Source organism: Dermacentor albipictus, chromosome 1 (assembly GCF_038994185.2).
Source record: "Dermacentor albipictus isolate Rhodes 1998 colony chromosome 1, USDA_Dalb.pri_finalv2, whole genome shotgun sequence".
Classification (NCBI taxonomy): domain Eukaryota; kingdom Metazoa; phylum Arthropoda; class Arachnida; order Ixodida; family Ixodidae; genus Dermacentor; species Dermacentor albipictus.
Window position 1 is genome coordinate 259,165,144 of NC_091821.1, and position 15,627 is coordinate 259,180,770.

A 15,627-nucleotide genomic window follows, 5' to 3' on the forward strand; every position below is an offset into this window, starting at 1 on the left:
TGAGCACTTATGCAGTGCGAGCGCCCTATTTTAGAGGTAATCTGCCACTTGTGCAAGAGTGGGCACGCCAGGATGGCTTGGCATCATTGTGTGCTGTCTTCTCACGCATTCAGTACTGGAGGTTGCGTAGTCTTCAGTTTTGGAGACATGTTAAAGCGAGAGGCAGATGAAACATTCGCTCTCTGCTTCTGACACTCTTCACAATAGCATCATCCCATTTTGGGCGACACTATCAGCTGCAGGTGCGGAGTGGACGCGAAAGTGTGGCTGGCTTCGTTTCATACCGCTGATGTGAACATATTGTTACGGGGGAGAAAATATTTACAATATATACAGTTACGAAGTTGTAGCTCAGTAGTCATGGTAACACCATCTACTGGTCTTCGAGACACTTCAACCTCCTCTTCACCTCACAACGTCCTTTTGTCCACAGCGGCACAAACTTGTATGTGACATTAACCCCCGGCGGCAGAAGCTTTGTCTCGATGATTCCTAGGGTGTCGAATCAGTGTGCAAGTTATAGGGTTTTAGTCGCGAAACGTGCACGATATCAGTTCTGGGTGGGGTAGAAGACGTCGAAGTCACAGGTGATATCTCATATGTGAGGTTGGTGACTTGGCGAAGAACTTGGTATGGCCCGACGTATCGCAGCAGCAGTTTTTTTGCAAAGGCGAACGCGACGGGCGGGTAACCAAAGCAGGACCAGTGATCCAGGGCTGAAATGAACGTCCCGACGATGACTGTCGTAACGGTGCTTTTGGCTTGTCTGAGATTCCAGAAGACGGTCACGGGCAATGCAACACACTGTGGCCACACAAACAATGGCGTCATGAAGATAGAACATGGTAGTGGTGGCATCGGAAGGGAGCAGCGAGTCAAGAGGCAGGAGTGGGTCACAGCCATATAGTAGATAGAATGGAGAATAACCAGTAATATCGTGATGCGACGAATTGTATGCAAATGTCACGAAGGGTAAGGTGCAGTCCCAATCCCGGTGATCATCGGACATGTACATGGAGAGCATGTCCATGAGTGTACAGTTGAGATGCTGAGTAAGTCAGTTTGTCTATGGGTGGTAAACTGTCGTGAACTTGTGGGACGTGGAGCAAGAGCGAAGAAGGTCGTCGACAACCTTACAAAGAAAACAGCGGCCTCTACCAGTGAGTAGCTGATGTGGGGCACCATGATGTAGGATCACTTTATGAAGGAGAAAATTAGCCGCATCAGTTGCGCATCTCGTAGGGCACCATGATGTAGGATCACTTCATGAAGGAGAAAATCGGCCACATCAGTTGCACAGCTCGTAGGGAGGGCCCGCAGTATGGCATAACGCGTGGATGAAATTGGAAATGGGCCAAGGAGGTCCAGGCTGATGCGGTAAAATGGCTCACTGGGGATATCTATAAGCTGAAGGTGCCCAGCAGGAGACAATGGAGGCTTCTTCTCGCGTTGGCAAAGTTCTCAGGCAGCGACGTAACTTCGAAAAGAGCAATGTAGCCCATGCCAGAAAAATTGTCTGCGAACACGTTCGTACGTACGGGAGACACCCAAATGACCAGTGGTGGGCACATCGTGTAACTGCGAAAGAATTGTCAAGCACATATGCTGGGGAACGACAAGCAGTTCAGCACCATGTGGATTCATATTGTGTCGGTATAAGGTCCCATCCTGGAGAACAAACATATGGAGGGAAATGTCCTGTTCTTCGAGGTAAGGCGTTCGATGATGGATCGCGAATATGGGTCACAACGCTGCTCGTCAGCGATGCGTCAGAAATTGGAGATCGACAAAATGCAGGTACCTGTATCGGTTTCGATGCCATCGGGAGGGTCTACAGGATAGCAGGAAAAGCAGTTCGCGTCTTTATGTAGCCGCCCAGATTTGTAGGACATGGAAAAGGTGCACTCTTGCAGGCGTAAAGCCCAGCGGCCAAGACAGCCTGTCGGGTCTCTGAGTGAGGACGGCCATCATAAGGCATGATGATCTGTCACAACGGTGACTGATAAGAGTTGAAAATGCTGCAGCCTGGTTGGGTACACAACGAAAAGTGGTGTCCTTTTTAAGGAGGTCTGTGAGAGGACGAGCGATTTCGACAAAGTTCTGGATATATCGCCGAAAATAGGAACACAGCCCTAGGAAAGTTCGGACATCGGTAGAAGAACGCAGAAGGGGAAACTCACCAACAGCATGAGCTTTATCAGGATCGGGCTGGATGCCAGCAGCGTCAACCAAGTGACCAAGTACTCGTATTTGGCGGTGGCCGAAGTGGCAATTTAAGAATTGAGCTGTAGGCCAGCTCGTCAAAAAACAGCAAGGATAGCTGAGAGTCGGTGGAGGTGGCTCTCAAATGTTGGTGAAGAAACAGTGACGTCATCAAGGTAGCAGAGGCATGTGGTCCATTTGAATCCGCGCATAAGAGAATCAATCATGCGCTCCAAGGTAGCAAGGGCATTGCACAGTCCAAAAGGCATCACTTTAAGTTGGTAGAGACCATCTGGGATGACGAAGGCTGTCTTTTCGTAATCTTGTTCATCCACTGCGATTTGCCAGTAATCAGAGTGCAAATCAATCGACGAAAAATAACTAGCACCGTGTAAGCACTCCAGTGCGTCGTCAATACGCAGAAGCGGATACACATCCTTTTTGGTAATTTTATTGAGGTGACAGTAATCGACAGAAAATCTCCAGGTATTGTCCTTCTTTTTAACCAAAATGACAGGTGATGCCCAAGGACTGCAGGAAGGCTCGATAATATCTTTGGAGATCATTTTGTCCACCTCTGTTCGGATCACCTGGCGTTCAGCCACAGACACACGCTAGTGCCGCCGGTGTATAGGAGGGGTGTCACCAGTGTGGATTGGATGGGTGACGACATGGATTCGACCTAGCGGGCGATTGCCAAAATCAAAGATGACTTCATAGGACATCAGAATGCGGCGAAGAGCGTCGACGTAAGCAGCTTGTAAATCAGTAGCTATCATTGGTGTAAACTTGTCGGTGTGTGAAGTAGGAGGGCCAGAAGCTGCAGCAGTGTCGAATTGTGGTTCGGGCATAAGAGCAGCTACTCCAGTCTTCCAAAGGGGACAGCACAGTGAGAGATACACCCTCAGGTAGCACTTGCAGACACGAACCCAAATTCAGATGAGGAAGCCCCACTTGATTGTTGACAAGAGTTACAATTGAGCTTGGTAGTGCTATTTGATGGGCCAGGAGGACGTTACAAAGTGGGGACACCACGTAAGGACCATCTCAAAGTGGTGGACAAGGCGGCATGAGGACATAAGTTGCAGCATCAGGCTGCAGTCGAACAAATTCAGTAGAACGAAGTCGGGACTTGTGGTCGTCGGTCGGGTCGGCAATGTAATGGGGGAGTTCAAGGCGAAGGGTGCCGGTTGCACAGTCATAAGTGCTGAATGGGCAGTCAGAAAGTCGGTTCCAAGTATCACTTTGTGGAGACACTCGGCCAGTACAGTGAACAGGACTAACACTGGACGGCCGGCAATGGTAACACGGGCGGCACACATTCCCATCACGGCTATTGTACTGTCATTAGCTACTCGTACAGCAGGTGACTCGGCAGGTGTCAGGACTTTAAGGAGACGGCTATGAAGATCTGATTGCATAACCGACGTCTGAGCGCCAGTATCGATGAGGGCTTGAACAGGTACATCATCAACAAAAATTTCAACAAGGGTGGTCAAGCAGTAGGGGTCAGCAGAGGAGTACCAGCGGCTACTACGGCAGTGGCGGTAGATGTGACCGTCCCGGGAGCAAGCAAAGCAAATTGGCCTCTCATCCGGTGTTCACCACTCAGAGGGGTTCCGATATCGTTTCGGGAGCAACTGTCGAAGTGCGGCAGAGGCAATGACAGGAGTGGTAGGGGTGGGAAGTGGGGAGGCGGCAGACCGGATGTCTATGGTTGCAATTTCTTGGAGGACAACAGCTTGAATGAACAAGATGGTCGCGTTGTGATGCGTATGGAGGCAGTGAGAACTTGCAGCCATAGCCTCAAGTTCGCGACAGATGACCTGCGTCTAGCTTGGCGTTGTAGGCAAACGTGACGCTGGAGGGTCGTTTCAGGAGGAAGTGGCAGCCGTATTCGGAAGTCAGTCGAAGCACTGTACGATGCGTTTGCTCTTCACTTGGTAAAAATTCCGGCATTCCTTAATGAAAGACTCAGCCGTTGAGAAGTTTCTGCAAAGCAGGAGGTTGAATGCATCGTCCGCGATGCCCTTCAAGATGTGTCCAATTTTATCGGCCTCCAGCATGTTCGCGTCCACTTTATGGCAGAGAGCCAGAACGTCTTGAATATATGCAACGTACAATTCGGTTGATGTCTGGGCATGAGACGCTAGCTTTTGCTTGGCCTCTATTTGACGTCCCACAGGTCTTCCGAAAAGATCGCATAGCTTTTCCTTGCAAGAGTCCCAGCTTCTAATGTCGGCTTCATGCGTGTCGAACCATACCTTCGTGGTTCCTCCCAAATAAAAGATCACGTTGGCCAGCAGAAGTGTGACATCCCACTTGTGCTTAGCGACGCGTTCATACGACGTCAGCCAGTCTTCAACGTCGACCTTGCCAGTGCCGATGAACATTCCCGGGTGACGTAGCTGGGTTAGCACTACTTCCGCTGGTGTCTGAGCGACGGAGGCAGCGCCAGTAGCCATAACAGCGGAACCAATGTGACGCCCGCTGCAAAGATTCAGGGCCAGCTTGTGGCGAGAGTACCCCGCACGTCCACCAAGATGTTACAGGGGAGAAAATATGCGTATTTACAATATATACAGTTACGAAGTTGTAGCTCAGTAGTCAGAGTAACACCATCTACCGATCGTCGAGATACTTCAACCTCCTCTTCGCCTCACAAAAACCTTTTGGCCACAGCGGCACAAACTCGTATGTGACAATATTGTTGACACGGCATGAAACCATATCTTTCATCACCGATTCTTAAAGGCAATGAAATAATTTTGTTTTCTTACTCAAGTTAGCTTTTCTGATTGCCCAATAATTTGTAAAATTTTGCGGCCCCTTTTGTGTAAAAAAAATCCATTGGTGACTGTACTTATTTGCATAAAAGGTTGAATTTCATTGGAACAATATTGTGGTATAACGAAGCGAATTACTGATTTTACTAACTTCGTTATATCGAAGTTTAACTGTACAACAGCCCATGTGCCAACTTTCAGGTAATGTCTATTTCAGTTACACAAATGCAACCTTCATAGCAAAAGCATGCATCTAAAAATATTTTGTCAGAAAACCCACCTCGTCGCATATTAAAGGGACACTAAAGGAAAATACTAAGTCAAGCTAAAGTGATTGATCAGTGCGTGAGAATCTCTAAGGTGTCAATATTATTGCGAACAGAGCCTTAATAATCGAGAAATTGAGTAAATGCAGGACATAATTAGAGACTCCTCCGGGACATTCAAGCACTTGCCTGGTGACGAAAGCACTCCTCGGTTAAATTCTGTCACTAGTACTCAACTACTAGTTGCAAGAAAGATCCTCGTATTGTATTGTAAGATGAGATAAAATGCTACTTGTCCAGTTGCATTTCATGTTTAGAAAAAAGAACTCACTGAAATTACCGTTGACAATAACGCCCGCGGTCTAAAAGTTTCATTTTTGCTCGACTCTGTGCTGCCCATGCTTTCGCATTTCAGTACTTTCCTGATCGCATAGTGCTGCACTGGTTTTGCTGGCCCGCGAAACTTGCACGAACTTCAAGTAGCAGAGAATTCAACTTCCATGTGATGTCTAGGGATGCCTGAATGGTCTAAGCCACTTGACCAAAAATCAGTTGCAGCAGCGAATCCACCGCTCTGTCTTGGCTCGGTGCTGCTGTCTGTCGGGCGCCGTTTTACTCACCAATGGCAGCAAAGGGCGGTAATGGTGTATGCAATGTCACCACTCCCCCAATTGAGTGGCGAGAGATTTTAATTTCCAAAAAGGTGTTTTAGATACAATTTTCTCGTAAACTACGCCTTGGCACGAAATAAACGTTGCGAGGTTTCAGGACAGGTATTTAAAAAGTCCATGTCAACTTAGTATTTGCTTTTAGTGTCCCTTTAATGAAGACTGGCAACTATTGCACTTCTCTCCAGCCTTCATTATGAATTATGCTTCCACCATTTCCTTATATTTATTTATTCTTTGCTTGAAAAGGATGTCTTGCCAAATGGAGGGACACAGGCACACTTCTTACAGTGGGTAGCCAGGTGGGTCTACCATATCCAGAAAATAAAGGAAAATAGTTGAAGTGTACTTTGCGTAAAATGCTGAAGGTAAGTGCATTAATTGCCCATCTTTGGCATTCTGTGACATGGAGGTGGCTTTTCTGACAAGGTGCTTTTAGACACTTATGCTTTTGCTATGAATGTTGTATCTGTGTCCTTGACATGGGGCTGAGTGTATTTACAACTCTCACGGATGGTGGGGGCATGACGCAGTTTGTTGATGAACCAGTCATGCGATGATCAGCCTCGGAGGAATAGGCGACTGCTACTTTTACAGGCACAGAAAGGAGTGCATGCAACATGCCTATCAATCCCTTTCCAAAGTAGAAGTGTGGGACATTCAGTGAAAGCAGATGTTGGGGAGTGCAACTAAATCTGAAAAGGCGGCAGCGCTAAAAAGAAAGATACGGAGACAGGATGACAAGGACGAGCACTGTCTCCATCCGTGTCTTTCTTTTTAGCACTGCCACCTTTTCAGATATATTACCAACATGCCCAATTCGCCACATTAATGCAACTAAATCGTTGTGAAAGAAAAGAGCTCTCAATGATCGAGTGAGATAAAAAAAAAGCTCCACATGCCTGCTAGACGCAGTGTGTTTCAGATGCATCATGAAAGGTCCACGTTCAAAATACCCATTGCATTATTCAGAGTCTTAAGTGCCTAGAATGCATACCTTTCTCGTGTACCCTGACCTTCACATCTCCGGCAGTCGTTGTATCCTCGTCTTGTCTGGTTTGATAGTAGTGCCTCTTTTCCTCCCGGCCCATTATTATTATTTTATTTCATTGCGTTCCTTGAAGACCAGAAATGTAGAATCAAAAACAGAGGTAACATTTCTTAAATATGACTGTTTTGGCCTTCTTCTGGCCAAATTCTTGTCCAGGTCTTCCGCTGTTATGTGATCAAGGGAACCTAGTAAATGCTATTGGATATCCACAATCGCTGCTGCTGTTTGGTTGCAAAGTACAAAACACAATTTTTTTACTTTGTTTTCTTACATACACGCACTCCATATCACCTTTTCATCTTCATTTCGTAGCTTGTAATACAAAACATGCTGAATTTGACAACCCTCGACTGATACTGAAGTCAACTAAACGCTAAGCTGTGGTGTACACTGCAGGCAGAAACATAAAGCGCATCTCCGAGAATTTGGCTCACTTTGTTGAGGCGTATGCGTGATCACTTCGTTCTGTGACAACACATTTCCATCAATAATTTCATGTTTGTGACATGACAGGCTGCTACATTTGCACTATTTACAATTTTATGCATTTAAGTGCCTTATGTGGGTACATTCATGTACCCAAGATGCCTTCGGTTATAACAAAATGTTATTGCATCCTTGTCTATGCAATAACATACATCAGAGGGGAACTGCAGTGCAAAGAAATCTTCTCCTAACGTACTCGTTCCACTCCACCAGCAACCAAGATCATCTCAACGACCACCATGTTGAATGTACAGCTTTACCACCTATACGCTGTGAAAAGTTTCGAGCAATATGGCATTTTAAATAAATGTTAGAAGTTCACACTTGTCCTGTCGTATTTGTTTCTTCTACATATTTTGTGTATTTGTCGTTTGCATTAGACCAATTGTCAGTTTTTATGATGCTGCAGGCACTATTCCATTAAAATGAGACATTATCTACATAAGGTGCAGTTTTCACTCTGTAATCACTAGCACCAAGACAAATACTTGTACATTGTTTGATATGTTGCCTATTCAACAAAATACAGGACATCTTGTAGAAATGGTGGAGGCCTGCAGAAATGACCTATGTTCTGTGCTGAGATTGAGAAAGCTTAGCTGAAATCATAGCACTACTGTTAGCTTCAGTTTGGCGCATGTAAGACAGGTGGCATTACCTATTTTTATCATAAGAAGCCAGCAAACACTGACACCAAGGACAACATAGGGGAAATTACTTGTGCTTAATAAATGAAATAAAGAAACGATAAATAATGGAAATTAAAGTGGATGAAAAAACAACTTGCCGCAGGTGGGAACCGAACCCACAACCTTCGCACAATAATGTAACGTAACGCATGTAACGATACATGCTCTAGGGTTCGGTTCCCACCTGCGGCAAGTTGTTTTTTCATCCACTTTAATTTCCATTAATTTATCGTTTCTTTATTTCATTTATTAAGCACAAGTAATTTCCCCTCTGTTGTCCTTCGTGCCAGTGTCTGTTGGCTGATATGACTAATAAAAATAGGGCCCCTCGGTTAACCCCCTTTTTCTCGCTTATTAGCTATTCTTGTAATATAAAAGTTTTAACCAGGGCTTTCCACAGCTTATCTCAATGCACTTGCATTTCTGCAGAAATGCAGTAGAGTCTGTAAATGTAATTAGGCATGGTAAACATTTACATAGCAATTTGACGCAGCACTGTGAAGAATCGGTGTACATATATAAGCACTTCGTTCTGCATCTTGAGCATAAAGTAATCGTGAACCTCTTCTGGCTGCAAGTTATGAATTCGCAACATCTACTATAGTCTCTTAAATCGGTATGTCCTAGATCAGTTTCACAACTTTGTCAAAGTTTATGCCTCTGTAACGCCATGATAACATGCTGCAAATCTGTGGAATGTACTTTGTAAGAGTGTTTAAGTAGATATTTTCAAGTCATTAATTTATGCTATGCAGATTTGTTAGTTTGGTTACGCAAGCTTTGCAGAATGTCAACAAAGCAGAAACAACGAACCATTTTAAGAACTTGGGGCCACGTGTAATAAAGCAATTTGTCATTCACTGCCTCTCTTTTAAAAAAGGGTTAACATTGCCATGGCTATATGTGCATGCACAAAAACTGGTTGATTGCAGCAGGAATTGCCCTTGTCACTGCATCATCATGACCTTTAGGCTCTCCTGGCATGCAGTCTGAGAGTTTAGCATCATATTTGTATGAGTGCAAAAGTTGATATGTTGGCACCTGGGTCTAAACGTTTTGCATTAGTTTTGTGGCAGTAAAGTTCTGAGCTGTGGCAAAGATGTAGCAGAATTATTAATTCTGAAGCATCTGGCAGTTGAAGTAGATTCTTTGCATTTCCTTGTCAGGCACATTTTGTCATACCTATGTCTTCTTTGGCACTAAGCATGATTTTGGAATGTCTGTGTTGTGTTACATTTTTGGTGCATTGTACAAACATTCTCTTCCAGAGCTTAAAGAGAGCCTTAGCCGAATGGGTTCAGACTTGAAGCAACGGTTCATGGATTCACTCCGATATACATGGAACTCACTTAATGAATTTGCCCGTGCTCATCGGTCCTCACCGGCACAAATGGAGGCAGAGGTGGATCGTGTGCTCCAGGAAGAAATTATCCGTCAGGCCGATGCAGCTGAAGTTGAGAGCACAGGTAAACTTTTCACTGTTCTTGAAGCCCTTTCTTTTGCAACACAGGGACAGTTATGCAGGCTTCTTTCTTTTTCCGTATGGAAGCTTCACTGTACGAGCAGTTAAAAAATAGCTCTGCAACTCTTTTTTTAGTGAAGTGTCAGTAGCAGTCAATGGTGTTTTACAACCTGAAGGTATATCAGGCTATTATACATGCTCTGGTGGTGAGCTAATTTTGACCATGTGGCTGTAAAGATGCACCTAAATTTAAATGCACAGGCATTTCTTCATGCCACTCTCGCTGGAATGCAGGCACTGCAGCTGTGAATTGATCCTGTTACCTCCTACTCAGCGGAGACGCCATAGTACTGCAGCCACTGTAGTGATCAAACCACTCTCTTAAATATCTTGGGTAAAGAAGTACACTGGCTTGTAGATATTTTCACGCAAGAATAATTCCTGCTTTTCCAGAGTGATTTAGTACACGAGAGCAGTATTCCTTTTGTAGTGTCTGGAATTCACAAAATAATTGCTGACCACAACAGCCATGCAGTGGGCAAACATTCCTGTTCGGCCAGAAACACCCACATAAACCCCAGTTTTCCAAAAACCTCATGGGCTGGGGCATCATAGGGTCGATTCCCTCAAATGTGTGACCCAGTGTGGTATGGCTCACTGAGATGTAGTGTAACAAGCAGTGAACAGCGCTAAACAACAGGACAAGGAGAGGGACATACATAGCAGCCGTGACTAACAACCAAGTAAAAGTTTTCATAAAATCTACTACCACAACGCATCTCTTCGCCCTCTTTGGATCCAACGTGCGCCTTATTATTCAGCTCGTTGTGACCACTTACATAAAGTTAACGCACCCAATCATAACATCGTCGCGTGCTCACAATCATTCCTTCCTAGGACTTCAGTTGACTGGAATAATCTACCAACATCATTAGTAAGCATCAGTGACCCCACTCGTTTTAAGAATGCACTAATCAACATAAAATAATGTATGGTGGCAAATGGCATAATTATGTACTTATTCGTGAACATTGTCTGCTTGCTTAAGTGTATTCTTTCTGTATTTTCATGTTATGTTAGTCTCTGATATTTGTTATGAATGCATTACTACTTTTTTCATATTGCTTTTGTTCGTTGGAAATTCCTTGAACTAATCCTGCATTTCTTACTCTTCGAATGTATTCTCGCCCCTCCCCTCTGCAATGTACAATTATGTATCTTGAGGGTATCATAAATAAATAAATAAATAAATAAATGTCTTTATTCTTTCAGTCATCATATATAAACTCCACCGCTATCTCAAAGCACAGAATCAACAGAATTCAGCATGCGCAGGGACGAAAATTGCAATTAATGCGATGGGAAGGAAATCTCCTTCGGAAGGAGAGGTAGCCTGTGCCATCAAGTCAATCGGGTGACTGAGAACAACAAAAAAAGTTGTAAAAAGCAGCACAGACATAGGTTTGTTGCTGACTGTTGTGACTGTGTGGTTTATAAGATTCCCCTTTCATGCAAGCGTTTTTATATCGGTCAAACGGGGTGGTGCATCAATGACCGCATGCGCGAACACTCAAACAAAGTTCAAAAATGAGCTAGAGATAGTCGATTATCACTGCATTGCAATGAATGCGGCTGCAAGCCGTCCTTTAAAGATGTGACCTATCTGTCAGAATACTGCGATGACCGTGCACATATTATTTCTGAAGTTTTCCACACTCATAATAGCGGTGCAGCATGTGTAAGCCTTCCCTCTATTTCTCTCCTTCTGAAGGAGATTGCCTTCCTATCTCATCAGTAATTGCAATTTTCGCCCCTGCGCATGCTGAATTCTGTTGATTCTGTGCTTTGAGATAGCGGTGCCGTATATATATGATGACTGAAAGAATAAAGACACTTGGTTGTTAGTCAGCGCAGTTGTCTGTGTCCCTCTCCTTGTCCTGTTGTTTAGCACTGCTTACTGCTCGTAATCATGAACCAACCATCCCATATGCGTACTCTCTGCAATATATTGTAAGTTCCACTGTTCGCTCCCTCACTGATCAAGTTACGACAGTGCGCTCGGTTAATAAGATTGTTTGTGCTTTCTCTCCATTCTGTTACAGTCGAACCCATTTATAATGATACTGGTTTTAACAATATATCGGTTATAAAAATGAGAAGTTGCTCCACCATCGAACTTTTGTATGTTTTGCATGGTTAAATAACCCGCTCAATACAATGCCCCGATGCCGCATTATCGGTTGTAACAATGAAGTCTGGCTGCTGGGTGTCCGAGCCAAAAGGTAGTGAAATGCGAAATCCTTGAAAATAAAAAAGGAAAACGAGAAATTCGAGCGGCTGCACGATGGGCCGTTGCTTCAACAGCCACTGCGCGCTCATTTTCCAGCCATCTCCGCACGCCCCTCTCCCGTCACCCTTGCACCCCTCCAAACACAAATGAACTGTGCCCATAGCTCTAAGCCGCCCCACCCTCTGAAACACAAACAGACCATGCAAACCGCGCTGCTGGCATATTGCTCGCATTAGAGTGTATTAGAATACAGTTGAATGGGATGAGGAGCTGGGGCGGCGCATGCTTTGCAGTGAGGTGCGTGACGACGAAAAATACTGTGGCAGCGCTGCGATTGAAGTGGATTGCACCGCATTAAGGTCGCACCGTAGGAAACTGCTGGCGATACTTCTCAGAACAGTCATTCGTACTACTTCGCACGCTGCTATATGCGTTCAGGCCGCTCAAACGGTGTTTGTAATTGGATATGACATTTATGCCTTAGCAATAGATTCCTTTTCTTGTCTTCTTTATTTCATTTTTTTTTTTAATACTGCTCGGTGATTGCGCATGCACTGCGGCCGCAGTGTAGGTTTTCATTCTACTATGTTATTCAGGGTGTCTACCAAGGTGACATTTCCAAATTTCCTGCGTTTTCCAGGTTTTCCCTGAGTGCTGTTGCAAAATTCCCTGAGTGATGCAGAACTATGTTTTATGTCAAGTCGCGCTGAAACCATATCGCCCTATGCTGTCACTCTCTAGTAAGCATATGAAAAAAATTTTAAAGAAAACTGACTTAATCCAATTTGAATACTAAGGAGGAGTGTTTATGTTATTCAAAAAAAGAATATAAGGGAGGGGTTATTAAAATGCACAGCAAATAAAATGTCTTCGAAAAAATTCTCAAATCGAGTTGGACATTCTCTAGTACAAATAAAAAGGAGATGCATACAGAAGCAAATATTTTCGAATATGAGCTATTTCTATCAACTGATAGCATGCTCAGTGTCATGCAACTGTCCTGACATACTCTCAGCTCGCGCAAGACGCCTCAGTGTTGTGTTTCACTGCTTTAAAGAGTTTATTTTGGTTTGGATGAGGGACACCTGCATCTCAGCATCAGCCAACAATTTGTTTTTTTCAGCGCAGGCTCCTTCAAAGAAGCGGTCGCATACTTAATTCCCCGTTCATTCCTCAGTGCGTCGATCCTTTCTGTTCTCGTCCTCCTTTCGCCGCGCGTTCGCCCCACGGACCATTTGAAGAATACTCTTGGTCAATTTACAGTCAACGTCCAATTTTTCGGACCCCCTAGGGGCGCTAAAACTTCTGAAAAATCAGGCAGTCTGAAAAAATAAATTCATGTCTTTTACTGCCCTTAAGGGCTAAAATCGACACATGTACGTCTGAAAAAGCTCTGAATGCCTGTCAGTGCACTTATTAGGCATATCGGTGCTTCTACTGTGACAGGTGAGGGCGGGTGCACACGTGTAAAATTAAGGAATACATACGGTGTCCCGCGACAATTGCCCCTTCCTACGCTTGTTACGCTTCACCGCGTTACACGACTGTAATGAGGCGAAGCAGACTTTCGGGAAAGAGCATTATGCAATGCGCCGTGCTTTCCGAGCTTCGAAGACAAAATTATTGCTGTCAGCGGAGAAATGAAACACGGCACCGAACGACAAGAAGCTTAACAGCGAACGTCGAAGCAGCTAGACCTAGCGTTGCCGCAGTGGTGGCTACGGCTGCCAGCGGATCTGCGTGCGAGAGCACCGGTTCAAGGCGGCGAGGTAATCAAAATAGCAGCGGTGGTGGTTTTCATTAATGCCGTCTCGGACCTGCGATCACGCAAAACGTTTAGAAAATCGGACGGCGAAGAGTTCTTGCGTCTGAAATTTCAGACGTTATGATACATTGACTCTTTGGGGTACGTGGTGGTGTCGCGAAGCCGTCCGAGTTATCGGGAATCCGGAAAGTCGGTCGTTGACTGTACACTGGCAACTCCTCCAGCCGACGACGATTCGTTACGAGCCCTGTCTGTTTCTCGAGCCAGCATTACCGCGACTTTTGACCCTCTAAAAAAATTACAGCTAATTTTCCCTGATAGAAGCACAAATTCCCCGAGTTTTCCCTGAGTTTTTCCAGACTACTCAAAATCCCTGAGAATTCCCAGTTTTCCCGGTTTTCCCAGTTGGTAGACACCCTGTTATTGTACGATTCCCTTCAGAGAAGAAATAGTTTTCTTGTCCTTCAAGCAGCCTGTGTTCCTCGTGTAACACAATGCGGAGTAATTGGTACGGGTTCTTTTATTGCGGTCAGACCTCTAGTGCCGAAAACAGTTGTAGGTAGCCGTTATACATGCTGCTAACCTTTGGCCCTTACAGACTGCATGCAGGATATGCACTTAAAGGCAAAAGCACACTACTATGCCTATGCCCTAAATCTATAACTATGCCCCACCATTCCATCCCCGTGCCCATGCACAGATTCTGCTATTCCTTTCGGGAAATGCACTGAGTGTTTTCACCCAAAATTTTTTTTTTATCAATCTGCGTTTTGTGAACCGTCCTTTAGCATTTTCATGTTACAAAAAAAAAAAAACTGCAGCAATGAGAATTCACAGATCCTGTATGTCACAGTGGTGGTACCACTTATTGTGTCACATTTCTGACTCTGTAATTTGTAAAACAGAACAAATGATGCACAACATGTATATTCAGATTACATTAATTCAAGTCAGTTGGGGGTGGGGGGACTTAATTTGGGAACTTAAACAGAAATTGAAGATGGCATTTTTTTACGATTTTTAAAATACTGCTAGTTTACTAACTTGCCTAAATATCTGCCTAAAATTTGAACGAATTTCATTGAAACAGGCTGACAGCATTAAAAACTGTGCTCTTCGCAAGTGCAGAGAGAAAAAAAAAATGTGGACTTTGGCTGATATTATGCGATGTTCCATTTCTGCAATTTTTCTCCATATTATATAGATGATGCTCCGTGCTAATAGTTAGAAACGCTGATATTGAATTGCAGTTCTATCACTCAATATTTTTAGTGTCATAGCTGTAACACTTTTTCTTTGGGAGCTAATTAAAAAATGGAATCGATAAAATCATTAAAGGGTGCTTCTGACTGACCTGGTGCATCAATAATTTTTTCGTGAAGACAGATTCTGCAAAACTAAAATAATTTTCATTGTACTTGGCATTATGGCAGCAAAATAGAATTTTTTCACTAAAATTAAATATGGTCACTGGATATGCCCAGCCAAACTTATTCGAACACATCCAGGACATTTGCTTGTTTTTACAAAATTTATGTACACATATTTTGCTACGCATGTTCTTAAAACTGACTGAATTGTAGCTTTTTTCATTTCTGATATTATGGAACAAATGCGCTACGTAATTTACTTCAGTTCAGGTCGACTCCTGTATATATTGAACTCGCCAAGAAATAAAAGATAAATAATGTGAATATAGGTCAACGCATATCTTTTTAGAACAATGAAGAACTTTGAACATCACCCTTCTTTATCACAAGCTTAGCTAATAAATCTCTGAAGTCGATGCCACAAGCTGCATCCTTGACAGAACTACCAGAGAAGTCATCCTCGTTGGATGCTTCAACACCGTAAACTCTGTCGTCCTCAATGCTGTGGAATGCGTTAAGTATGCAGCGTTTTTTAGAGTCAAGCTAAGTAATTTCCAGACTGGCTTTACAGCAGGTGCGGCGGTGGAAGTCT

The 15,627-nt window shown here is 44.1% G+C and overlaps 1 protein-coding gene across 2 annotated transcripts in view; it reads left to right on the top strand.

Annotated features, from left to right (window-relative positions):
* Positions 1 to 15,627, top strand: part of PAPLA1 (Phosphatidic Acid Phospholipase A1) — an 89,427-nt gene that overhangs the window by 64,533 nt on the left and 9,267 nt on the right. For both annotated transcript variants that reach the window (XM_070531248.1, XM_070531249.1), the window contains one exon: positions 9,417 to 9,614. In XM_070531248.1, the coding sequence (XP_070387349.1) occupies positions 9,417 to 9,614 (198 nt within the window). The remainder of the gene's footprint in view (positions 1 to 9,416; positions 9,615 to 15,627) is intronic.